We start from the raw sequence: 27,227 nt of genomic DNA on the forward strand, positions 1-27,227 counted from the left end.
AACAATGTTTTCTTGTTCTAACTGAAGGGAAACGGAACTGATATCAGGCTCACAAAAAAGTATGATTTTTCATGAACTTCATAGCCCGCGTGATTACTTTTTTAACTTTTGATTTGAAAGTTGTTCAGTGACGGAAATGGTAATCGGGTGTCATCTTGGGAAGGGTTTTCATTTACCACTTTAGGTTTTCCAGAGTTCTTTGTTTCATTGAGAAGAAAATCTCAAAATTTCGGAGGAGGCAGCAGCCCCTTCAGCTCCCACTGCGTACGTCGGTGACGCCACTGCATGCTGGATACATCCTTCTGTCCGCACCCTTTACGGTTACAAGCACTGACTTTCAAAATGTAAATGCATTACGAAGAAACGTGCGAGAGACTTTCTCCGAGTTATAAATTCGGGACGATTTTTGTCCTTCATGAGGAGATTTCACACCGAAGCGACATTCGACACGCGGTACATGTTGCTTGAGGATTTCACCAATCGAATGCAGTCGTGTGCTGCTTGTCACGCCGCATAGCTGTGAAACGTTGCTTTTGATTGCTTTGTTCCAAAGGGACATGTGTCGCTTGTAACTTTAGTGTTTAATCTCCCATAGAGATTAATTTCTTAAGGCATACGAAAAATTCGTATCAGTATATTTCGATGTTTAAAATTGATAAAAATGAAAATTGAGTATTCAATACACTTTGTATTTTCTGTGTGCAAATAAGTGTGAAAGTTAGGAAAGGAAACTGGAATTACATGTTCATATTTACTGCCTATTTTGAAGCATTTTTATTTTATAATAACCCGTGACCCAACAGCCCATTGAGAGCACGGCAGTGGCGTGCGGTGACATTTTCCGATGGGGAAGCAGATCCAGAAAAATTAAGAGAACCAAGAATTCATTGCTTCTTCATGCTACGTTATAATGAAAAAATGAGCACTCTACCTGGTACTGTTTCCATTACGTCTCTAAGGGAAAGATGAATGTCCTGGAGCAGTTGTTCATTTTTTCGAATTTCAGTTGGTCTGTTGTCAAACGTATGCAACAGACGATCGCGGATAATTGAAACAATTTTCAAGATTTTTACACATTGCAATATTCAAAAATCCACTTTGGCACCACGTAGTTCTTTCCGTAGTAAATAGTAAACAATGCCAACACTAAAGTATTTGGAGCAACAGCAAATAGAAATTCACCCGCCCGAAAAACAGTAACTTTTCACCTCGCAAAGCGCTTGAAAAAAGTGTGACAGCGGCCAGCGAGTTTTACCAACTCTATTTGGCGGATGTGTCCATGGACATGTTGGCTGCCTTAATAGACCGAACGCTCGGAAACGTTTATCTTCACATATAATATGTCATCCGTACGTCAGCTATCATATTTATTGTGTCTTGAAACTTTATAGTTTATTTATGAATATAAATTTTAACTAGCTTGGTGGATATGCTACATTGCTGACAGTATACAGTACACTTGGACACTTGATCGTGCAGTTCGCAACACTGAGGACATCAGCAGATGAACCGATGGCACTTTCGGCTTTCTTCCATCCCTTACGGGTTGGAAAACAAAATTTGCCCCAACGCAATCGCCCTCCCATTGGACCCTTCAAGGTCGTCGGGGGATTTCTCGGGCTCCTGGTGGCATTGTACTCAGGCTACAGGATGGCCAGGGTGATACTACGCAGATGTTTTGTCAACACGCCGCGAGAGGTTCTTGATTGCCCCATATCGGAAAAGGACGAAACTTGGAGGCTTGCAGGTTGATATTCTGTTGAGGCAACTCGGAAGAAATAATGAGAAACGAAAAGGACTGGGCTGGAGGTTGGCATGAAAGTAGTTTCCTGGCCCGATGCGATACAGAGCCACCTAGCGACATATCAGGGGACTAGGAATTCTTTTCGGCTGTCCTAAACCAGATGCCAGAGAACCTTCCGCTTCCTCCTTTCACCAGCTCCTCCCCTCCTCCGTCACTCCCGCAGTGAGGTTTCCAGGAAAAGGGCACCCACCTGTTTCTCTTCATTCTGGTTTCGGAGGCTAAAATTTCTCCACTGGCAAAGCAATTCGCATTTCACTACTTGCTGGCTGACTCTTGCATGGAGCGAGAAGAGTGGCAGGCTCCCGAGACAGAACCTTCATCACTGAAGTTTTGATTGAATAAATTTGGTTGATTACAGTGATTACTATAATTATGTTGAATTTTCTTGTTGAATTTGGAATTATCAATTGAGAGTAAAGAAGGAGGTAGAGAATATCAGTTGAAAGAAAGTATTTTTTTTAAGGGGGTGTTTTTTATACAAAATCGATATATAATAATAATAATAATAAGGCAAAAATTAGTAACAATTATTATTTCAACTATTAACGAATAGAGTCCCTTAGAGATGGGCCGGAGCGAAACTACCTGGAATTTAAAAAGACGAAACCGGGACATGCGTAATAACATATGGAAAAACTGAAAAGGAGAAAGACGGACAAAACAATGTAACAAAATGTACAGTAGTGAGAAAGATGTCAGGAAACAATAGTTTAATATTGAACTTTCACTTTGATGAAGTAGTTTTCTTCGTTATGATCTGAATTAAGTCCCTTTGCACAGTTCTCATCGTTGGAGTTCACAGCAGCTTTAATCGGCCAAGATTGATTGATTTTGTTTATTTTACTTCGCCTTTCTGCCACTCTTGGCTAATAATGATACGATGAAATTGATGAAGAGACGCTCGCAAAGAACACGTATGCCAGGACCGGATTCGAACCAGGGACCACTGGCGTCGTAGCGAAATGAGATAACCACTCCGCCACGGGGGCCGGCTAATCGGCCAAGGGTGGGGACAAACTCTCAGTGGTGATGTGAATCCCCTGTGGAAACATATGACCAGTTGCATTTAACAAGTTCCTGCATCACATTAGTTGCTATCTCCTATTGTGATTTTTCCCAATGTTAATTGGTTGTTTCCCAAGTGAAATTTCAGTCTAACTAATTATAGTATGATCTTCGAGATCAGCTCTATACGTGTTACAAAGTACTCTTAAAAAAATTCCCAGTGAATTGGTCAAAATAAAGTGACAGAATTTCGAGGAGAGGCCGAGCCTCTGTGGAGCCACACATGGCTACGCCAATTAAGGTAAGTAAAACCGTGGTGCTACAGCCCCTGAGGACCAGGGCCCACCTACCGACTGCCGGCCTCACTTCCAGTTCAACCAGTTACGTGCGGTCAGCACGACGAACCCCTAATCTTTGTTGTAGGTTTCCGTGACTCATTCATAGCTTCCCAATCTCCTCACGATGGTGGGTGGCAACCGGTCCTATACACAGGCCGAAATCTGAGGAGAAAAGTTGTTACGTTTCCCCTACGAGACTCGAGCCTGCGTGCGTCCCGTAGACGGAGCCCAAAGCATGATTCATCGGACCATACAGTCACGATGCAGAACAGCAGGCCCGTAGCCAGAATTTTATTTCGGGGGGGAAGGCTCATCCCTTATCAGCAGCTGCCATCTAAGGGCGAAAAAGTGGGGAATAGAACCCCTGAAGATGAATTTCTCAGTATATTACATGTTATTGTACAAGATGTTTAATGTAAGTAAAATTAATCACCGCTATACCCTATTTTAATTACACATTTGTAGGATTTCGGAACGGTCTTCAGCCTCACCCCCCCCCCCGGTCACGTGCCTGCGGGACAAAATATACGTAAGTGCTGATCCCTTATTCTGATTGGCGTTTTAAGAATAGAGTTCAATTCAGAGCATCTCTAAGACATAGTCTTTTAAAAATCAGTTCTAGAGAAGAAACCTTGTCCAATTCACGTTTTCAACTTGTTTCATTGTGTAGTTCTTAAACAAGAGAAAAGTTATCACAATTGGTAATCTGGTGAACAAGATCGACGTCGAATATCTAATTGAAACCAAAATTTTAATGTACGTACCACGACGTTTATTATTGACTGAAAAGATTTTGTTTCCTAATTTTGATTGAGCAGCACTGCACCCTATGCTAATCGTTTGAGTATCTTGAGTTTGAGTTTCTGATACTTTATATACAGATAAGACTAATCGGGACTGGATCTACATTTATAGTGGGGTTGAACTAACTATTAGGCGTCCACCGGATACCAAACTCGGGACAATTTAAATTACAAGGGTCACCTTTACCATTATGCTATAGGGGATGCAAAATAATCTGAAACTAGGAAGAAATTTTGAATGGAAGCTAGAACGTAGGAGGCACCTTTCACACTGAAGGGGAAGGAGCCAGGAAATTCTCCCTCCCTTTCCTAACCTTTAAATCTCTAATTTGATTCTCAGCGAAGGCAAGAATTTTATCCAATATTTTATATCACTTTTTTATTGTTAATGAAGAATTCGAAATAATAATTTGTCTTTAAATCTCAAGTTAGCAAGTCAGCCAAAATTACGTTTTTATACTAAATTTTACATTAATTGAAGATTTGCAAAGAAACAGTAAACCATTTCGTTGGTTGGTTGATTTAGTGTTTTTTAAGTCCACTTTATGCACAGTAAGGCTAATCGGGACTGGACCTACAGTTTAAGTTGAATCCGAACCACTATGTGCCTCCACCGGGTATCGAACCCGGGACCCCTTGATTACAAGGCGACGACGCTACCACTGCGCCTTCGGGGAGGCCAGTGTAAACCTTTCCGTGATCGTTCCACTCCAAAAACAGATGTTTATGTAAGAGCCACATCAAGTTTATGCTTGGAAGTAATGAAGTTCTATGACACACACACACACACACACACACACACACACACACACATGTATATGTAAGCAACGACAATATTATTATAACTTGGAGGGGATGTGATTTGCGAACGGAACAAGCATGGGAATTTAACGAAGTTTCCTTGCGAATCATCATCAATTATGTATGCATGTGTGTATATACACATGTATTTCCTGACTACAACGTTGACTCAAAAAATAATACATATCAGGTAAAAACTGTCGAAATGTGAAAAGAGGAAGCGCTACTTCCCACCCTCGCCGCCTTTTCTACGTTTTATTCAAATCGGATGCGGTAGGCAGGCACGTATCTAGTATATATTTCGGAGAGAGGTTCTCACCTAATGTCTCAAAATAATAATAATAATGTTAAGTTAAAATAAGTACGGTTACATTAAATTAATTAAAGTAGTATTAATTGACATAATCAAATTAATTAATATATTTTTATTATATGAATAGATAAAAAGGCGGTATAATGATAGTGATATAACATTATCTAGCTTACGTGTAGTTAAGGTCGGCAAAATTTGTAATAAAAATAAATAAAGGAACTGTCCTGGCAAGGAAATTAATGTGAAGTAGATAAAGAATTGAATATTTATTGAATAGCAAAAAAGAATGTTAGATTCAATTGACGAAAAGTAAAATTCCTGGTAATATTTTAGGAATATTATTATATGTATATAAATCTTCTTTGGTACTATCATTCAAAGTCGTATGATCCCAACATAATCCTTGCCTTTCCTTCCAATAAGTTCTGCGGAAATAGGTAACCATCTATTAAATAAGTATATTTTCAATATTTTATTGTAGTTATTATATTATTTAGTTATTTTCATTATTTTGAACTTAATAAGTCTTTCAAAATACGTCCTTGGCGGTAGGGTTCGATATAAAGTGTCACTGATTCCAATTCACGGTAAATATCCTCTGCTTCTCTACACCTAAACATACAGGAAGGGATGGTCTTCCTGCTTTCTTGGTTTCTTGCTGGGAAAGAGGCAATAATTCAAGCTGTGACAGCTACGGGACCTTCTGACGAGTGGACGGAACCCAGCTGTGCAGAGGATTCAAACACCCGTGCGAACTAGCCCTCCCGAAAGCCTGAGGCAATTTTCGAACAGAGACATCTAGTGGCCAAGTGGCGAACTATGATGGATGAAATTCGGCTGAAGCGGCCGTATCTTTCGCCGTCGATAATACATGACATTTTTAAACAATCATTTTGGGCTGTGCAAGTGACTTTTGAAAGAAAACCCCTCCCTAGCTTAGTAATAAAAGGATTGAGCATTACGTTAGTATGCATCATAATGGCCATTTTCGTTGGTGCTACCCACAAATCGTATAACCATTCTGTGCTTATTTACGTATTTCCTTATGGGAAATTGAAAAAATATAATAAAATTTGTGCACATTTATCGAACTGAAATTTCATAAATGTGTCATGTACTCAAAGTTTCATAAAGTAAGTTCACATTTACTGCGTGTTTTCCGGCAATTTTTTGTCCTAAAACGTTATATTCAACAAAAACCAAAAACACCCATGCTAAATTTAAGCGCTTTTCACGGCGACCTTCGCCAAACTCCACCGCCCTCTTAAAGAATTAATTTGTAACAGTCATGCTGTGTGCCACCACTGCTGGCCTTGCTGTGCCGGAGTGCACGCGCATGGGGCACGGGCCTACCTACCTCACTCACCCGAGATGGGAAATCATCCAACACGGCCACGTACGGTGCGGGATTTTTTAAAATTTTATAATGCCTATTTTTGGTGTCTATTTGCTTGCCTATTTTTTAGAGGTTTAATATATACGTATCCGCCCCTATCATGACCTAACAATATTCAACATTTCAAAGCCGTTAACAACATTCTTTTTGGAAATCTTGAAAGTTCTGAAAATTACACCCGTTCACGATCAAAGGAAAGAATTAACAATTTTGAATTAAGGGAAAGGCGGCAGTGTGTGCCGTAAAAAAGAAGTAAATAGATAATTTAATAATAAATAGATACGGCGATTAGACGTAAGAAAGATAACCAGGGAACGGATTTATATCTAAATACATATGATGCTAAAATCAATGTTATTCTTTTTAATTATCTTTGCAAATTGTGGTACGTAAACTCGAAAAATATTTTTATTTTCCATATGTTTTATTATCCCCCAAACTTTGTATTGCTGGGGGATAGCATCCGCCGCGTTCTCCCGCTTTGAGCATTTTTTTAAAAAATACAAAAAATATACAAGAATACATAAAAGTGAAATAGTCGTTCCTCGAAGAAGTCAATATTCCACTAAGTTAACATTAGTCTTTCCGTGCATTCAATCAAAGAACTTAGAATATGCTTGATGCATGTTCTTTCTGAATATAATAGTAAACACGTTTTCCTATTAACAATACTATATTATTTTGCTTCCGTACATTCGAAGTAATATGAACTGTGCAATCTATACAAATCCCGATGTTTACACATTCACATTCCATTCGTACGTCACGGAACACAAATATCGCATCATTATATGCAACATATTTATGGCCATAACTTTTTATTATATTGCTTCCTAGGTGCAAATATTCGAAAAAAAGAACAACTTTGCGATATTATTAGGTAATAAACATTAATATATTTCATTGTACTTACAAAACACAATTACTATTGTTCCTTTTCTGCTTCAATGAAGAACGTTTCTCGATCGAACAAGCGTTTTGCGTATCAAGTGATATGAATCATTTCCATAAAGGTATTCATTTTCTTCAGGAAATTCTAGAATCGTTTCAGGTAGGCTTTCTATATTTCTTCTTTCAATCTTGGCGTTTATATTTTCAATAAACTAATATCGTATCTTGTTGAATGAACATTGTTTATATTTTACAACGCTGGTTACATTTTACGTCATCAATAATATAATTATTATCACTGCTATTTATATATTTCCAAGCCTATGTATACATCGCGTCATCTCGAAAATGACATGCATCTCGTCTGCAGTGAGTCGATCTGGCAACTTTGTTTGTGATGCACAAGGTCAGGTTAGGTTAGGTTAAGCGGCTCTGTCCGAAAGGTACAAAGTACAGACTGAAAGTATAGTCTTGACGGAAGTGACGTCACCTAGTACAGTTCGAAAGCGCCAACAAGACAAGTACGCAAGTGCACAGTTCGCAGTACAGATGGTTGCTGACTAGGTCACGTGATTTTCGCACTCGTTGTTCATTTGTTTCAAATCACGGAGGCAGAAAGCCAGCAGGTTGTTGGTTAAAGTTCTTCAAATGTGTGGAAATGTATGTATAAGACCATTTGAAAATGCTTTGTGATTTCTATGGTGAAAAACAAGTGTTTAAAACGCGGGGGGAACAACGAGTAGAGTGCCACACACGTAAATTTGCCGTTGCGTAGAAACGAATTTTCGTTTCGTCTCCCTCTCTCTTAGCATCATGTGTTCTACCCTGCTCGAAAACCTTCGCTATTGTTGCCACATTGTCATTCCATTCCTGGACACACTCGCGCAAACATCATTGAAAACAATTGAATAGCGCTCCAGCTCGCGGTTCCCACCGTTCGGTAGTGACGCTAATGTGGCAATATAGCACGGCGTAGTGCTTGCTTCTTTTATGCAGTGCATGTTCATTGGCTAGCTAGTAACTAGTGTTGCCAACTGTAATAATGAAGCACTATTTCTGTCACGGAAGGGGAAAAGGCAGGTAAAGTGGCTGTTAGTTTTGTTGGATTGGAAGCACCATATTTTTATTTTATACTAAGTATTTGACCGGTTTGACGTTGTGTGCGTGTATTGCGTGTGTGTATGTAAAAGTGTGTGTTTGCTAATGAACGTTAAATTCCATAATGCCTCCAGTTCTGTCGAAGTTGAAATCAAAAACCTTGCATAGCCAAGCTCGGGAAATTCTAAGCAACGTGCACGAGTTCATGAAGGAGGAAGCCAGTCATGGTGTTAGCATCCCAATAAAGCATTTTGGCAAGAGAGCAGCGAACAGCAGCAACAAATTGTTCATATTTCATAATTTTGGAATTATTCAAAATAAATAAATTATGTGGCTCCAACATCATTTCAACTCTGGCTCCGGCACGTGTTCTTGTAGAAATTGCTTAGAGGAGGCTGTCATTTTTGCTGCTTAATGCGATACATATTGTTTTCTGTGTTAAAATTGCCATGCTTTGATGGGTGACCAAGTTCATAGCAGGGCCGGCGGAAGGGGAGGGCGAACCGAGCGGCAAAATTTGAAGAGAAGAAAAAAATAAGCCTATTGAAAACTGTGATCGAGCGAGATATTCTTTTGCGCTGAATAGTATTGAAATAGCATAAGAAGTCTCATTATTTATTTTATATTTTGATGTTTTAGGAATATATTGATTTTCAATTTTCCGTTGCTGCGTAATGACCGGGGGGGGGGGGGGTCGAAATAGAGCGGCATCTGCCGCCACCTCCCAGGGAGGCAAAATGACTAGCGCCGGCCCTGGTTCATAACAAAAGAAAAAGCCGCGCAGCTTATCGTCTAGTGGCAGTTTATGTACTTGTTATTGTTGTCGAAGCCGGCATCCTTTGTAAATGTACAACAAAGGCAACCGACTATCGCAGATCTCAGAGAGGAAATAATAATACTGTTTGAGGAGTGTTATGGTGCAATTGTAGCGGTTTAACACGTTGGCATGTTATTATCTGCCGTTGCAGTTCCATACCAGTGTATACGGGTTTTGGGAGTGAAAAGTTAGAACGCCACCAGTGCATTAATGCAATGAAAAATAATATATACGTATATATTTTTTTATTTTGTTTGAAATCACTCAAATAAGGAATCGTATGAAGAAGTCTTCTTTGCAGCATTTTTGGTAATTTTACTTATGTGTTAGTTCATATTTTGCGAATTTTTAGTTCATATGTATGTAACTACATACAAAGCCACTTGTTAGTACATATTAATCCTAGTCCTGGTATAATGCATGACGTTTAAAACTCAACGTTAGATAGACCTGAATTCTCTAATTTTATTGTTGTACGTAACAGCTGTGCATCGGAGCACTGCAGCGATTTTTCTATCTGCTCCATTAGCAACACTGCTTCTTTAGTTGTTTCGCGCATCGCACGGCAGAATTAACTGTGCTGGACTCTACTCAGTTTTATCTACTGATCGTATTTGGCGCTGCAGTCGAAGTGCAATTCGAAAGACTTTCACTTCCCGCGCTTTCCAGAATCAACCGGTGGACGCGCTGGTACACACCGCTGATGCACGCTTCGGTTTTCCGTATTTCACTGGGGCGCACCAAACTTTTCACCAGGTTAAACCATGACGTCATCAATTTACACCAGCCTCAAGAGCTGGTGCGGCTGGTGAATCAAAATGGCGTCGTCTGCACTGAAGTTTGTTTTGATTCGTGATATGCGTCCTGTAGACAATAGTACGGGATGGCACGCCAATTTTGTTGCACGGAGGGCGAATAAACTGGATACAGGCATAAACTGTCGACATTTTAAATACTACTGCTCCTTCACGTGCACGCAAAGTGAAATAAAGTATGCCGAATTGCCGATGCATCAAAACATGCGTCCATCTTATGCTGCAACATGCAGGAAAGCATCCATTTGCAAAATTCGATATCTTTACAAAAGAATATAACTTATATTCGTACTGCACATGATTGATAAGATATGTCGTTAAGTGTAAATATATAATATTCATGAAATATATGCTGTGATTTAGTCACTGATGGCGATTCTTTCCTGATAAACGCAGATATGCGTGCGCATTCCGAATCTAACTTTCACTTGTTTCAGTATGAAGCTTTCCTAATTTCACCGAATTTGATGTCATTTTTGGTGCACCAGTCTGATGCACGCTGGTGAAATCTGGAAAGCGCGGTTCCAGTACTCGACTTGAAGACCGCACTCCAAGACCATACTCGGAGAATGCACCTTTCGGACACGACCTGCTTTTACTTTTGAATTTTTCTCTTTTCAGTCATGAGATTGCCATTTCTACTTCTGTTACTAGTTTCTCTGTCGACGACTCCAAGTTTTGCCGCTGAATGGCTCTGTCCGTGTCCAAGAAATTACAAGCCGATCTGTGGTTCGGACGGCATTGAGTACGGAAATAAATGCACATTCGAGTGTGCGAAGGAGAAACACCCTGGTAAGTGATCTCCTCTTTACTTGTTCCCACTGCATTGAGGATTTAAACAGAAAGTGTCGACAAACTCTGCATGAGTTCATAGGGTTCTAGACAATGCATTCCACCCAGGCACGTAGCCAGACGTGGGGACAGGGGGCGGTTGGACATGTCTCCCCGATCCCCCACCAAAATTTTGACAACGATAAATGTAAGAGTAAATGGGAAAAGTGTGAAAGAAAAACTGAGTAAAGTAAAATGAAATTAAGAAAAGAAGAGAAGAAGAAAAAGGGATTGCACACTCCCGAAGTCAGAATAATAATAAAAAAATCCCAGCAATGTGATATATAGCTATTTTCCCCCACGGTTAACATTGGGTGAGTTCTGAAAGTCTTAACGAAACGAACGCATTCAACGAAAATAACCGCGTGGCGTCAGCGGAAGGAATGTCCTTATGGCAAAAATAAACTCTACTGTGGACACTGTTACTCATTTTAATCACATTCTAAGAACGGTCAATGCATACCCATCTTATGCATGTTGCGCCATATGCTCCATATCGGTCTCATTAACCACTACACGAACGTAGTCGGTTTTTAATAGCTCATAATTACACTCATTGTGCGTTCTGTAGATCAATTTGTCAACTTATTCTATATACTAATACCTGCAAATTTGAAAAGGTCGAAAACTGGACAACACGGTATGGTTTAAGACATCCATTCTTAACCCATTTCTGTAGATCAATAACTTATTCAGAACCCGTCATGTAGTGTGTACCTGAACTTTCTAACTTTCTCAATCTCATCTTCCCCATCGCGATTAACCACAGGGCAAAAAAGCGACGTTAAATAACTCAATATTAATAATGTTTTCCATGTGAACACGAAGGATAACATAAAAAGCTTTAAAAATAATTACCTGTGGTGTTTCTCGTGGCTCGTCTCATTAGGCTGATTTTGTTATAGATACTGGTCTGAACCTGAACCTGAAGCACTTTCAACATATGGGCTAGCCAAGATGTTGGTATAATTTGGGGGTACTAATTTTCCTTTATACCACAGTTACATGGTTATGAATGAATGCCAAAAAACCATGCTTGCCATCTCAAAGTGGTAGCTATAGAAATGGCGGATGTTGACATTTGAAAAAATGACTATATCTCTGAAACCAACGGCCCGATCTCAACGAATTCTTTTATTAAATGAAAGCTTAATATATGTTCTATATTTAATGTCATCTTCAGTTTTTCGATAGGAGCAACCGTTAAGTAGTTAATCATGGATTAGTAAAAAAATGCATTTTTTACTATTAATATCCCACACAGCACACTAATGTCCAAAACATATCCATTGGATATCTTTTGGATATTTGTGTCGGAAGTTCTGGATATCTAAAAGATATCCAGGAATATCCAAAATACATCCATTGGATATCTCCTGGATATCCATTTGTCTGCATACGTGATATCCAAAGGATATCCAGAAATGGATACGTTTTGGACATTTACGGATCACTTTTGGACATCAAGTGGGATGTAATCTGGTCATTACGCTTTGATTTAGACTTTTTTGTACGTACTTTGGATATTGTATGGACACGAAAAGTACAATTTTTGGACTAATTTTGGATCTCATCTGGATATTATTTCGATATGAAAGGATGCATGCAACATGTTAATTTTCTTGCTTCCCCTTAAAATAGGCCCTAGTCAAGTTGGATAGTTCAATGAACTAACCGACCTGTAACTACGCACTTGGAATGAGCAGGCTGGAAAGTTCATATGAAGTAACCGAACTCTGAGTAAGTGTGTCAGTTTTTTCACCACTTTTTTTTCTTTTTTTTCTCTCCTTGTTTTCTATTTAGAAGGGTACACCTTCTCTTTCGTAGGTGAATTGTTTTCATAATATTTTTTCTTGTGCAAGGTGATAGTCTAAGTGACTTTCTGTATTAGGAGTGGTACATATTTACTTGTTCTGAGGGCATTTCATTCAGATCTTGTTTATTCAGTGACAGTAGTGGGAAATTACTTCAGTGAAGTAGTAATCATTTGCTATGGATTATTTATACGGCATGTGTTGGATATATCACATGCCGTAGTTCCAGAGGATGATGGATATTATACAGCTCATGGTCAGGATGCTGTGGATCAATCAGGAAGGTATACATTAATAAGAGATGCTGTAATGGTGTGCAGTGGTATGTAGGAAGGCAGTCGTGAAAAGCATCTTCGTACATTGTACTGAGAAGTTGTGGATGGTGCGAGTTCATTCGACCAGTTATATATTTGTGACGGACGGCTTCGATGTGGTTTGTGATTTCGGGAAAGGTTATTCGTTCGTACAGTAGTCGTGTAGGACTTGGTAGGACAACTCTGTAGGCCAAACGAAGAACATGTCTTTCCAGAACTTGTACTTTGTGATAGAATGAGTCTGGGGCTGATATCCATGCAAGGTGGCCGCAAGTAATTGTTGGTCGAAGGAAAGCCTTGTAGGTATGTAGAACGATCTGGGAGTTGAGTCCCCAGGAAGTTCCAATAAGCCGTTTGAGCAACCTCAGACGATTTGTAGCTTTCTGGGCAATGTTGAGCAAGTGAGGTTTCTAGGTTAGCTTGGAGTCAAATATGACTCCTAGGTATTTTGCAGTGGTGGTAGGCAAAATAGGATTTCCCCGTATTTTGATGTTTAATAATGTTGGGTTCCTTTGGATCTTCGAGCGACAGCCTGTCTGTAGAAACACCAATGCTTGTGTTTTGAGAGCATTAATTGTGAGACGTCATGTGTCACACCATCTTTGGAAGGAGTTTATAGCTGGTTGAAGAGCTTTGTTGATAGCTTGGATGGTTGAACAACATGCGAGAAATGCGGTGTCGTCGGCGAATTGGTAGATAGAAACTTGTGTTCTTTTTGGCATATCAGCAACGTATATTATGTAGAGTAATGGTGATAATGCAGCACCCTGTGGAATGCCAGGGTAAGGGAAAATGGGGTATGACATCGCTCCATTTAGGGTCGTTTTTTCAATGTTCAGTTAAGGTTCATGTTAGCACGTAACTGGAAGTTAGTGAAAATTTATGTTTTTCAATGTACAGTTAGCTCGTAACTGGAACTCTGGTGGCGATTATCTTTACTGGTGCTTCTTCTTGCAGTTACCAGCCTAACTGGAAGTTACGAGGCGACATGGATGCCTCGTGCAGCTATCGAAGTTCCACACTCGCAACTTCACTGTCAGATTAAACAAGATATGATTCATAAAACTTTTAAATTGGTACAGAAAAAGACTTGTTTTGTTTGGCAGAGCTTACCAACGTCCATGCAAATATGGAAATTAAGCAGCGTAGTTGCTAGATTTCGCTTGGTAAGGTTGTGTTAGGGCCGTTTTTTCAATGTTCAGTTAAGGTTCATGTTAGTACGTAACTGGAAGTTAGTGAAAATTTCTGTTTTTCAATGTACAGTTAGCTCGTAACTGGAACTCTGGTGGCGATTATCTTTACTGGTGCTTCTTCTTGCAGTTACCAGCCTAACTGGAAGTTACGATGCAACATGGACGCCTCGTGCAGCTATCGAAGTTCCACACTCGCAACTTCACTGTCAGATTAAACAAGATATGATTCATAAAACTTTTAAATTGGTACAGAAAAATACTCGTTTTGTTTGGCAGAGCTTACCAACATCCATGCCAATATGGAAATTAAGCAGCATAGTTGCTAGAATTCGTTTGCTAAGGTTGTGTTAGAGAATTTGTGGTCACGATATCCGGTCTACTAGGCGGGATAATCTCCAATCGGTAATTTGGTGTAGTGGTTAGCGGTACCACCTTTCGGAGCGTGTTGTGTTTTGTAATACGAGTTCGAGTCCTGGTCACGGGTACTTTTTTTCTTGTCAATTATTTATTAAGTGTGTTGCATTTAATTCACGCTTTATTGTTGAATGATCTTCTCGGATTAATATTAGAGTAAATTTTATAATAATATTTACTCGTGCCTTCATATTTTTAGAAGTTTAGAAAGCATGCTTACTATTAACATCATGTTTTTTCGCTCAACAACATGCATAGAGAGGTACAAAGCATGCAGTCAAATGTACAATATTTACATAATAATAATAATAGTGTTTATATCAACAAACCGTTATTAATGTCTCGACTTTCGAGTTCTTCATTCTTCTTCTACAAGAAAGTATCTGCGCTTGCGCCTCATAACATCATTTCCCCCACGTGGAATTTGCCTTTATTAGAAGAAAACCAAATTTGTAGTGCTGTCTTTCGTTAATTTATTTCGTAAGCATACAAAATGGATGCGCAGCCATTGTTCCTACCGTTTCACAATGCAATAACGTGCTTTCGATCGCGGTGTGCTTGTAGTTCTATATTTAAACGCTAACAGATGGCGCGCAGATCGATTTCCTGTAATTTCCGTGCTTCAGAAATGCCAACACACTGTTTCGGAGAACGAACCATGGTTTAGTTAACTGACAGTTACTTTCACATTGAAAAACCCGGTGCTGGTTAAGACTGGCTGTTATTTCCAACTGGCAGTTAGTTAACAGAAAGATTAACAGGACATTGAAAAACTGGCCCTTAGAGAATTTGTGGCCAGGATATCCGCTCTACTAGGCTGGTCAATCTCCAATCGGTAATTTGGTGTAGTGGTTAGCGGCACCACCTTTCGGAGCGTGTTGTGTTTTGTAATACGAGTTCGAGTCCTGGTCAAGGGTATTTTTTTTTCTTGTCAATTATTTATTACGTGTGTTGCATTTAATTCACGCTTTATTGTTGAATGATTTTCTCGCATAAATATTAGAGTAAATTTTAAAATTATTTTTACTCGTACCTTCATATTTTTAGAAGTTTAGAAAGCATGCTTACTATCATAGGCGCCGACTCCATGGGGCTTGGGGGGGCTCGAGCCCCCCCCCCCCAATGTTAACGATGTGGGAGCAGAGCCCCAAATAAATTTGCTTTAGAGGATCTAATGTATTATTTTGCTTCTCTTGTAAAGTTTACTCAGAATTGTGCCACATGAACTTAACTTTAAATACACATTTGAAATGTTCTAGACCATCAGTTTCGGGGGCTGAGACCGCTAAACCATCAACTTTGGGGGGGGGGGCTATGACCAGAGACAGCAAAACACATGACTTATTACTATATACTAAGTATGTAATTATGAGTATTGTTAAAATTTTACTAAAAAGAGTTTCAAAAGACGATGTGCATGAACTAGGGTAGTGGATGAGACTTTTGGGCTACAAATGGCTCTAACATGACATTCAGAACGAGATCATTGATATATTAGGGAGATCTGTTTTGCGCTCCGTGGTAGCAGATATTAAAAGTCGGGAATATTTTGCTATTATGGTTGACGAAACTTGTGAAATATCCATTCGTGGACAATATTAATATTCTGCATAACTGTGAATAAAAATTTTGATATTTTTGAGGAATTCATGGGCTTTTACGTGATTCCGAACACTGAGATCAAGACTTAAAAAAGGGAGAGAGTGAGTCCTTCATTAATTTATTTCAGTGATCAGAGCCCCCCCCCCAATAATTTTGACAAGTCGGCGCCCCTGCTTACTATTAACATCATGTTTTTCCGCTCAACAACATGCATAGAGAGGTACAAAGCATGCAGTCAAATGTACAATATTTACATATTAATAATAATAATAGTGTTTATATCAACAAACCGTTATTATTAATGTCTCGACTTTCGAGTTCTTCACGCTTCTTCTACAAGAAAGTATCTGCGCTTGCGCCTCATAACATCTTTCCCCCACGTGGAATTGGCCTTTATTAGAAGAAAACCAAATTTGTACTGCTGTCATTCGTTAATTTATTTCGTAAGCATACAAAATGGATGCGCAGCCATTGTTCCTATCGTTTCACAATGCAATAACGTGCTTTCGAGCGCGGCGTGCTTGTAGTTCTATATTTAAAAGCCAGGCTGTGTGCCAGTCGACGCGGTTTGAAACTATACTAACAGATGGCGTGCAGATCGATTTCCTGTCATTTCCGTGCTTCAGAATTGCCAACACACTGTTTCGGAGAACGAACCATGGTTTAGTTAACTGGCAGTTACTTTCACATTGAAAAACCCGGTGCTGGTTAAGACTGGCTGTCATCTCCAACTGGCAGTTAGTTAACAGAAATATTAACAGGACATTGAAAAACTGGCCCTTACAGCGACATAAGCGATCCTACGTATTTGTTAGGAAGCTGTGGAGTAATCTGATATAACAAAACGGTAGGTGGAATTTATGGAGCTTGTAAATGAGTCCAGTATGCCATACTTTGTCAAATGCTTTCTCCAAATCGAATAGCACTAGACAGGAGGGTTTGGAAGTGTTGAAATGGTTTGTGATGCGAGTAGTAAGTTTTAACAAATTATCTAGGACATAGTGTTGAGGTCTGAAGCCTGCTTGGTGCAACGGAAGTAGACTATGAGCTTCTAAGTGCATGTGTATGCGTCGAACAATGATGCGTTCGAATATTTTGCTGAAGGTTGATGTGAGCTGAATAGGTCGATAGTTTGTGAGGTTGGTACTATCTTTGTTTGGCTTTGGGAACATTGGAACCTTCGAAATCTTCCAGTCTGTCGGGTAGAATTTTATTCTCCTGTGCGGAGAATAAAATTATAGATAATGGCCAGAAAGGACAGCAAACCAAGTGGGGCCTGTTTAATCAATACGTATGTAATATTGTCCAAGCCGGGAGCAGTATTTCTCTTCCTACGAATAGTATTGATAATATCGTCTGTTGTAATAGGAACAGTTAGAGCATTATTAGGATCAATAGCGTGCGTATTACTGGGTTGCAGTTGCCTGTTATTGGGATTGGTGACTGTCAATTTTGGTCTGGAGGCGGAGATTTGGAGCTAGTTGTGGTGTTGGAGTGAAAGTGTCTTGCAAGACATTTGCGAAGGCATGAGCTTTTTCAGTGTCGGTGTTTAGAGCTGCGTCCTTAATTTATTGGATAAGGAGTTCTACAAGATTGTCCAGTGAGCACCTTGAAACGTTTCCAATACTTGGTGGAATAGCCTTCATCAGTCAATTGGTTGCACGTTTCAATCCATCGACGTTGTTTATAAGCTTTTATATAGTTTTGAACTGTACGCAGCCATTGACGGTGGAAGTTAAGGGATTCAGGATTTCTGGTCTTGAGGTAGTCCCTGTATGCTCGTCGTGATGCTGTGATTAGATGAAGATATTGCGGGGGTAGCTTTGGTTTGTAACTATTGAGAGTGGTCGTAGGTATGTTAGTGGTTGCCGCACTGGTAATCTGTGCTGTAAGATGTTCCATCGCCGTATCGAGTTCCTGTGAATTGTTTGGTGCTGTGAATTGTTTGGTGCTATGAATTGTTTGGTGGTGGATGTGGGTCAGAAAATGCATGCTTTAGCTTTGCACTATATGCCTCCCAGTTTGCTTTACCAGATTTTTCGAGGTTGTATTTTACTGCTCATATTGCGGTTACCAAGATTTAAGGTGATTTTCACTGGGTCGTGGCCACTGCCAATGGAATCCAGCACAGACATGTTCAAATAGGCACTAAGAGATGTTGATGTTATAACAACGTCAGGGGTAGTGTTACCAATGGTGTTACTTATGGGACGTGTGGCTCTGGGCAGTACATGGAATTCCGCGGTAGTGTTTTGGTCCAGAAATTGTAAAAAGTTTGTTTTGTCTTGCATACTGCGACTATGATAATTGATGTCCGCTGGTATGATATAATGTTTGCTGAGGTTTTGGATATGTTGAAAGAATTGGTATGGAATAGTCTCCCTTGATCTTACATAGATGGTACCAAATGTAACGACCCGGGATGGAAAGTAAATGGTACTAGCAGTATGTTCTGGTAAGTGGAAGTTTGGTGGGAAGGTAACAGTTCGATAAGATATTTTTCTATCTATTCCAATTGCTGTGCCGCCATTTACTCGCAAGCCCGGCGGACCATCGTGGCGTAAAGTATTGTATGGTGGTATATGAATGCTCATTTTTGGAGCAAGGTAAGTTTCGTTTAGAGCAAAGCAGTGAACAGATTCTTTCACGAGCAGATGTTGCAATATAGCTTTTCGTTTAGGAAATGATCGGATATTTAAAAATAGAAAATTATACATATTCCGTACTGCCATATTCAAAGCCTTAAGGGGTGTAAGGAGCAGTAGCGTACGCAGGATTTCATCAAGGGGGGGGGGGTTATAACTAAAACTTTTTCCAAATTCACAGTACCATTGTTTTATTATACTTTAATTAATTAATAATATTCATAATTAATTAATAATACTGATAATTAATTAATTAGTTTAATTACTACTAATAATACTACTAATGCAGCTGCTGTTACTACTTATATCACTACTATTATTAAGTAGTAGAGATATACATAAATATATTTATGAAAGCAATAGGACAAAATTATTTTCTAGTCATTCGATTGTTAACAAATTCTTGGAGTTTTTTTTGTTTCTTTGTTACGAAATATTTGTCTAGTCAATGGTTATTTATTTATGATAGTCCATAAAAACAATCAAATATATTAAATTAATTGAAATAATCAACATATGAAACTCAGCCAAGGAGCCGCAGCATGGAGCCGCGCTAGTCTAGTCTGACAACCTCGCGGGAGATCCCCGGAATTGGTTGGAATTTATCCAGCCTTGTCCCCGCACCCAGCATCATATCAATGGTTACCTGAGAGCAACCCTGGGGGGATAAATGCTGCCGGAGCATGGTGCTGATCACATCACCCGCAAAATGGTCGAGATTGAGAATGTGTGGAGCCCCACCACACCACTACACGTGCTTTCATGACACGGTGCTACATGCATGGGGGAATTTACATTACCTTTACCTATGGGAACTCACCCAGGATGATGATGAGGCAGGAGAATACATGTTGCTAAATTCCACTCCACTGAGTGTATGTTTTTGTTCAAAAGTAAGTTTATAGACATTCCAACACATTTATCAGTTCTAGGTGATTCACAAAGCACTTCTTCAACATTATTGAACTTTGCGGCCGCTTAGATTGTTTAGACATATCGACGGATCCCAAACTACACTGTAAAGATTTATGAGAAACATGCCAATACCGCTCTCAAAATCTACTATGCACGGGCACACCTGGTTGTCTCGTTGTTCTTACCAACAAAACATTTCACAATAGTTAAGCTTATTGTAGTTCGAGGGGTGTAAGGGGTACCTTCCAAGTAGGCGCCCAAAAGTCAACCTCACTTCCACGTAGTGCACCCTGGACTAAAGACTAACGAGGCTCTGGCGACTGGCACTATGGCCAGTATAATTTTGTGTGTGTTGTCCTGTTTGTTGTCCTTGTGTGTGCTGAGTGCCTGTTTACAGCCTCAGCTTTTAACATAAGTCAGAACATTTTAAGCTTTTTAGTTATGCAACGCTAGAGTTGTTATTTGTAATGATAAGGGGCTGGCCCCCGTATAATGTGACGGGAGCAAAATAGCCTAAGTGCTGACGCTCCCAAAATTTTAAATTCAAATTCAAATTCAAATTGTAGTTCGAATTCAGAAATTCAAATGTACCGCGCAAACAATGGGAAGGTGGACTGGTGATCGTGTGTTCTTGTAGGCCTAGCATTTGTGTACATTAGCAGCTTACAACGAACCAAGAACTTTATTTAGTTAAAGCTCATTGTTCACAGAAAAAAAAATGCATGTTCTTTGAACATCGTTGCAGCTGATGTACAAAACAACTTTTTCTTTTAAATCATAGTTGCCCTCATATTTAATTTTCAAGAATTTGTGTTTATTTTCAAGGCATTCACTATTAAAGATGCGTGTGTTTGAAATGTTATGCTTTTCTCCATGCTGCATGGGAATAATCATTCAAATTATTATTATTAGTATTGTTAATATTATTATTATTACTATTATTACTATTTTTATTTTTATTACTGTTGCAGATCTTTGACTGTGATAAATTAGCCATTTTAAATTTTTTTCCTACAGTATTTTCCATAACATTTCAAAAGCTCAAGGGGGGGGGTTTAAACCCGGTAACCCCCCCCTTGCGTACGCCACTGGTAAGGAGGGCTCCTTCCACGTAGTGCACCCAATAATCAACCTCACTTCCACGTAGTACACCCTGGACTGCAGACTAACGAGGCGACTGGCGACTATGGCGACTGGCCCCATGGCCAGTATAATTTTGTTTGTGTTGTCCTGTGTTTTGTCCTTATTTGTACTGAGTGCTCCTTTGCAACCTCAGCTTTTAACGAAAGTCAGAAGATTTTAATATTTTATGATTTTAATATTTTATGATTTTAGTTGTGCAACGTTAGAGTTGTTATGTGTAACGATAAGGGGCTGGACCCCGTATAATGTGACGGGTGCAAAATACCCTTAGTGCTGACGCACCCAAAATTTTAAAATCAAACTCAAACTCAAAGCCTTAAACAGCAGTTTCCAAGTGAGATATGTGGAAATGCACATGAGGACCAGAGTATGTTGAATGGAGTTGCAAGTTGAAAATTATTTTAGCAGATGCTGTTACTTGGGTTAATATGTGAGTTCCTAAGATCTCCCGTGATTTCATTGCGATGATTTTTCCTTTCTCCTCTCAATTGCAGTCCCACGCAATTTCTTATCAATTCGAAGCTCAGTAACTTGAGTAAGTGTTTCCCTTGATCTTAATATTCTATTGTATTTCTTTTCTTTGTCACACGAAATACATTTCTTGATGTATACGATGTGTTCATGTGTGAGTGTCGGTTTCAAGCTTTTCTCAGCATGCTTTGATGAGCAAGGACGACTTTCAGAAAACAAATGGGAGGATATGAATCATCTACTTCTAGTCTTCTTAAGGACTTGATATTAGTAAAATTGGCTCGACACATGAGATGAAATTTTTCAGCCGATAAATCGTGCATCTTTATTCTCAATCAAAATATGTAGTGCTTTCTAATTCTTTATCCCATCCTGACGTAAGAAACGCCATCGGAACTGTGAAAGAAGCGCGACACCACTTCAGCAACAATGCCTTACACGGGAAACAAATGCAAGAAAATGTTGAAAACCTTAATTGTGGGTAGAGTTGAGAGAAGGATTGCTGATTGATTTCCAAGAAAACCTGCGGGTTGATCCTCAGTTCCACCCCCTCACTATCATTCTATCTTCAAAGCCCGGGCTATGGCCTGACGTCTGCTGTTCAATATGCAGAAGATTATAATCAAAAAGCTGGAAAAAGTGGAGAAAATGTTGAACCAGAGTTTGGTGATATTTTTCAAACATTGTTCCAAACTAGAAGAGGAGTGAAATTCAATCCCCCTGAGCGACTAGATTAGTAAACAAAATTATAAAACATCCAAGAAGGAGAGTATTTCAGAAGAGCAGTATGTTTACTGTGCTTGAATGATTTAATTTGGTAACTTAAAGATAGAGATTTTCCGACAACAGGGAACTGTTATATCCTGTTGAGTTACTGCTGGCCACAGATGTAGAGATGGAAAACTGAAAGATATTACCAAAATGTAGGCCTATTGAATTGAATTCGCTTCAGAACCTATCATGAAAGCAGAGTACAGTCCGTGGTATGAAAAATGAAGTGCTGAACCAAATAAACATCTCGAAATCATACATGTGCGCCAGCCTCCCTCCTCCTACCTCAACCAGCAAACAGTTCAGGATCTTCACTTGCTTGCCCGTTTCAACAGCGTTGGTGGAGAGATCATTTTCTTCATTGCAATGAATCAAATCACATCTCCGAAACAAGATGGGTGGTGAGCGATTTATAGGACTTGCACCCCTATTGAATTATTACTTTATTGCCTGATGTCGAAGTAGTCGAGTCGAGTCGAGCTTATGGCTAGCGGACAGAAGAAATGCTTCTTTAAGAAAACTTTATTTTTATTGAGATTCAGCAGCATGTTGACACAGGCTGTGTATGTCGAGGAAGCAATGTCGTATCTATACACTACAAAGCGCAACTTTGGGGGGACCATCATAATCCACGCAATCCTTATGTTCCGCACACAGATTTTTACTGTTTCGGTTTTTGCTAGTACAATTATCCTTAGAGTCCAGCGCAGATAATTCTGCCGTGCAATGCGCGACAGAACTAAAGAAGCAGTGTTGCTAATGGAGCAGATAGAAAAATCGCTGCGGTGCGCCGATGCACAGCTGTTACGTACAACAATAAAATTAGAGAATTCAGGTCTATCTAACGTTGAGTTTTAAACGTCATGCATTATACCAGGACTAGGATTAATATGTACTAACAAGTGACTATGTATGTAGCTACATACATATGGACTAAAAATTCGCAAAATATGAACTAACACATAAGTAAAATTACCAAAAATGCTGCAAAGAAGACTTCTTCATACGATTCCTTATTTGAGTGATTTCAAACAAAATAAAAAAATATATATATTATTTTTCATTGCATTAATGCACTGGTGGCGTTCTAACTTTTCACTCCCAAAACCCGTATACACTGGTATGGAACTGCAACGGCAGATAATAACATGCCAACGTGTTAAACCGCTACAATTGCACCATAACACTCCTCCTGAAGCAGTATTATTATTTCCTCTCTGAGATCGGCGACAGTCGGTTGCCTTTGTTGTACATTTACAAAGGATGCCGGCTTCCACAACAATAACAAGTACATATACTGCCACTAGACGATAAGCTGCGCGGCTTTTTCTTTTGTTATGAACCAGGGCCGGCGCTAGTCATTTTGCCTCTCTGGGAGGTGGCGGCAGATGCCGCTCTATTTCGACCCCCCCGGTCATTACGCAGCAACGGAAAATTGAAAATCAATATATTCCTAACTAAAACATCAAAATATAAAATAAATAATGAGACTTCTTATGCTATTTCAATACTATTCAGCGCAAAAGAATATCTCGCTCGATCACAGTTTTCAATAGGCTTATTTTTTTCTTCTCTTCAAATTTTGCCGCTCTGGGCGATGGGACGGTTCGCCCTCCCCTTCCGCCGGCCCTGCTATGAACTTGGTCACCCATCAAAGCATGGCAATTTTAACACAGAAAACAATATGTATCGCATTAAGCAGCAAAAATGACAGCCTCCTCTATGCAATTTCTACAAGAACACGTGCCGGAGCCAGAGTTGAAATGATGTTGGAGCCACATAATTTATTTATTTTGAATAATTCCAAAATTATGAAATATGAACAATTTGTTGCTGCTGTTCGCTGCTCTCTTGCCAAAATGCTTTATTGGGATGCTAACACCATGACTGGCTTCCTCCTTCATGAACTCGTGCACGTTGCTTAGAATTTCCCGAGCTTGGCTATGCAAGGTTTTTGATTTCAACTTCGACAGAACTGGAGGCATTATGGAATTTAACGTTCATCAGCAAACACACACTTTTACATAAACACACGCAATACACGCACACAACGTCAAACCGGTCAAATACTTAGTATAAAATAAAAATATGGTGCTTCCAATCCAACAAAACTCACCGCCACTTTACCTGCTTTCCCCTTCCGTGACAGAAATAGTGCTTCATTATTACAGTTGGCAACACTAGTTACTAGCTAGCTAATGAACATGCACTGCATAAAAGAAGCAACGACTACGCCGTGCTATATTGCCACATTGCCGTCCCTGCTGACCGGTGGGAACCGCGAGCTGGAGCGCTGTTCAATTGTTTTCAATGAAGTTTGCGCGAGTGTGTCCAGGAATGGAATGACAATATGGCAACAATAGCGAAGGTTTTCGAGCAGGGTAGAACACGTGATGCTAAGAGAGAGGGAGACGAAACGAAAATACGTTTCTACGCAACGGCAAATTTACGTGTGTGGCACTCTACCTGGTCAGGTTTTACGACTGAATTGGCGTTCTTCTTCAAGATTTCAACCGATGTTCAATACACCTTCTCGCCAACGTTCTGCTTCAAATCACAACGCCAACCGATGCACTGTTGCAAACTTCAACGCCAAATTATTCGTATTTTTCTTAGGGACTGTCCGTTTGCCCCAGTGTCCGTTTGCCCCGTCCTTACCCTAGCTCTATTGAAATTAAGCACCCAGGCCAGGATTCGCACCCGGAACCTCTGGCGTCGTAGCGCGCTATGCTAACCATTCTACAGATGAAAGTGTAAATAAATAGTATACACATATCCCATAAGTAGTGTTTTAAATTATCCTAATTGCTGAGAAGAGTAGTTTAATAAGTTGTTATGGTATCCAAAAAAAGAGGATATTTACTCTTAGACAAATGAGATAGTGTACAAATTTATCGAGAGGCTCTGTGAAGGAAACAAAGCGTATAATTGCATTTATCCCATAGTCATTGTTGTTGCTGTTACAAGGGGGTAGAAAGGCCTTTCTAGAGAAAAAAGAAATATAATGAATGATGATGAGATGGAACTGATATATAGGAACAAATATATTTATCCATCTTCAACTTTATAAAACACGTTCCCATTGTCTCTAAATGCATATTTATTCTCTCTTGTTTTACTTACTTTTATTGCATGTAAGTTTGTACATTTTATCCTATTTATAATTTCTAGAATATTATAGATGTCTACTTCAGCTCTGTGATGATACATTGTGATCTTAACGAATTCCTATTCTCATATTCGCATTTTTATTTCTGTATGAATATGTTTTCTATTCCATTTCACAGACTTGTCAATTGTGCCCAATGAACGCTGTCAGCCATGGGAGAAAGAATTAAGTCGACGAACTTTGGATGCATCATTTTGATGATTTGTTACGCTGCATGTTGATTACATTGACTTGACCTCCTATAAATGTTTGTTGGGCTACCTTGCTTTGGATACGTGGTGACTTACCTTGCGATCTGCCTTTGCATAATGCAAAGTAGAGAAACATATTGTGTATAAAGCTTTGAAAATGTATTTTATATTGCCTTAGATAATAAATATGGTATAAATAAACAGTGGCGTGTTTACGATTTCATTTGAGTAGTTTCTTTTTGAATGATTGAATTAAATTTTTTTGGGTGTGTTGGCACTTTAGGTTAGGTAGGCCATTTCGTACCCTTCAATGTACACGGGGAGATATCGCCTTGTCTAAAATTCTTACTTAAAAATTCAAGACAGGGGGTGTTAAAAGCCCCTTGAGAAAACTTACAAGTGCATGGTTGTAAAGGAACCTAAGACCATATATTATGAATGTAAGGCACCAATTAATTTTCGAGGTTAGGATTAACGTGCCATGATTTACACACACAAGCCTACACTCCCACCAGAGGTTGGAGAGGATCCAACCAATTACGGGGCTGACGTGTGGTCAGCACGACAAGCCCTCAGTCGTTGTAGGTTTTCATGACCGCCGTACGCTACTCATTCGTAGCTCCCCAATACACAGCCCCAAATCTCAGGAGACTGAGGAGGACGAGAATTGCCTTTCAAATCCGAGACGAGAAGGAGACGGATGTTTGTTTACAAATCGAGATGAGTTGGTTGTTTCAAGTCCATTTTATTCACAGTAAGGCTAATCGACTGGACCTACAGTCAGTGGCACCGACTTGTCAAAATTATTGGGGAGGCTCTGATTACTGAAATAAATTAATGAATGACTCACTCTCTCCCTTTTTTTAAGTATTGGCCTCAGTGTTCGGAATCTCATAAAAGCCCATGAATTCCATAAAAATATCAACATTTTTATTCACAGTTCGAATGCAGAATATTAATTGTCCAGGGATGGATATGTCACAAGTTTCGTCAACCATAATAGTAAAATATTCCAGACTTTTAATATCTGCTACCACGGAGCGCAAAACAAATCTCCCTAATATATGAATGATCTCGTTCTGAATGTCATGTGAGAGCCATTTGTAGCCAGAACGTCCCATCCACTCTCCTAGTTCATGGTAATTACATTGACTTGACCTTCTATAAATGTTTGTTGGGCTACCTTGGCGTGGTGCTATGCACAGGGGAACACTTTATCTTTTTTTTACCTTTTTACCTTGCTTTGGATACGTGGTGACTCTTTTTAGTAAATATTTTAACAATACTCATAATTACAGTAATAAGTCATGTGTCTTGCTGTCTCTGGTCATAGCTCCCCCCCCCCCAAGCCCCATGGAGTCGGCCCCTATGCCTACAGTTTAAAGTGGGATCCGAACCACTATGTGCCTCCGCCGGGTATCGAACCCGGGACCCCTTGAGTATAAGGCGGCGACGCTGCCACTACGCCATCGGGGAGGCCACAAATCGAATGAGACGAGACCGTCAACTAGACAGTTACAAATGAACACGAGTCCAAAAACAAGACAAGCATTTACAACTCGAAACGAGACGAAGATAAAGACTGCCATGTCTCATCTCACCTCGATTGCATCACTGTGAACCGACCAACGTATACGCGCTTGGGTAATGAGATGACAGATGAGGCAGCTATT

General features: G+C 39.6%; 1 protein-coding gene across 3 annotated transcripts; it reads left to right on the forward strand.

Moving 5' to 3' along the window:
• The first annotated feature begins 7,390 nt into the window (after positions 1-7,390).
• Positions 7,391-25,762, forward strand: LOC145996448 (PI-actitoxin-Avd5a-like). Of its 3 annotated transcripts, none has more exons than XM_083132935.1 (3): positions 7,391-7,511; positions 10,703-10,873; positions 25,482-25,762. In XM_083132935.1, exons 2-3 carry the CDS (start codon positions 10,705-10,707, stop codon positions 25,559-25,561), a joined length of 249 nt encoding a protein of 82 aa, XP_082989061.1. In that variant the 5' UTR covers positions 7,391-7,511; positions 10,703-10,704; the 3' UTR covers positions 25,562-25,762. The 3 variants fall into 3 exon arrangements, with proteins under 3 accessions (XP_082989061.1, XP_082989060.1, XP_082989062.1); XM_083132934.1 differs by lacking the exon at positions 7,391-7,511 and adding an exon at positions 7,624-7,757; XM_083132936.1 differs by lacking the exon at positions 7,391-7,511 and adding an exon at positions 7,766-7,794.
• Positions 25,763-27,227: the final 1,465 nt, after the last annotated feature.

The sequence above is a fragment of the Lepisma saccharinum genome, chromosome 12, assembly GCF_977018435.1.
Source record: "Lepisma saccharinum chromosome 12, izLepSacc3.1, whole genome shotgun sequence".
Classification (NCBI taxonomy): Eukaryota; Metazoa; Arthropoda; class Insecta; order Zygentoma; family Lepismatidae; genus Lepisma; species Lepisma saccharinum.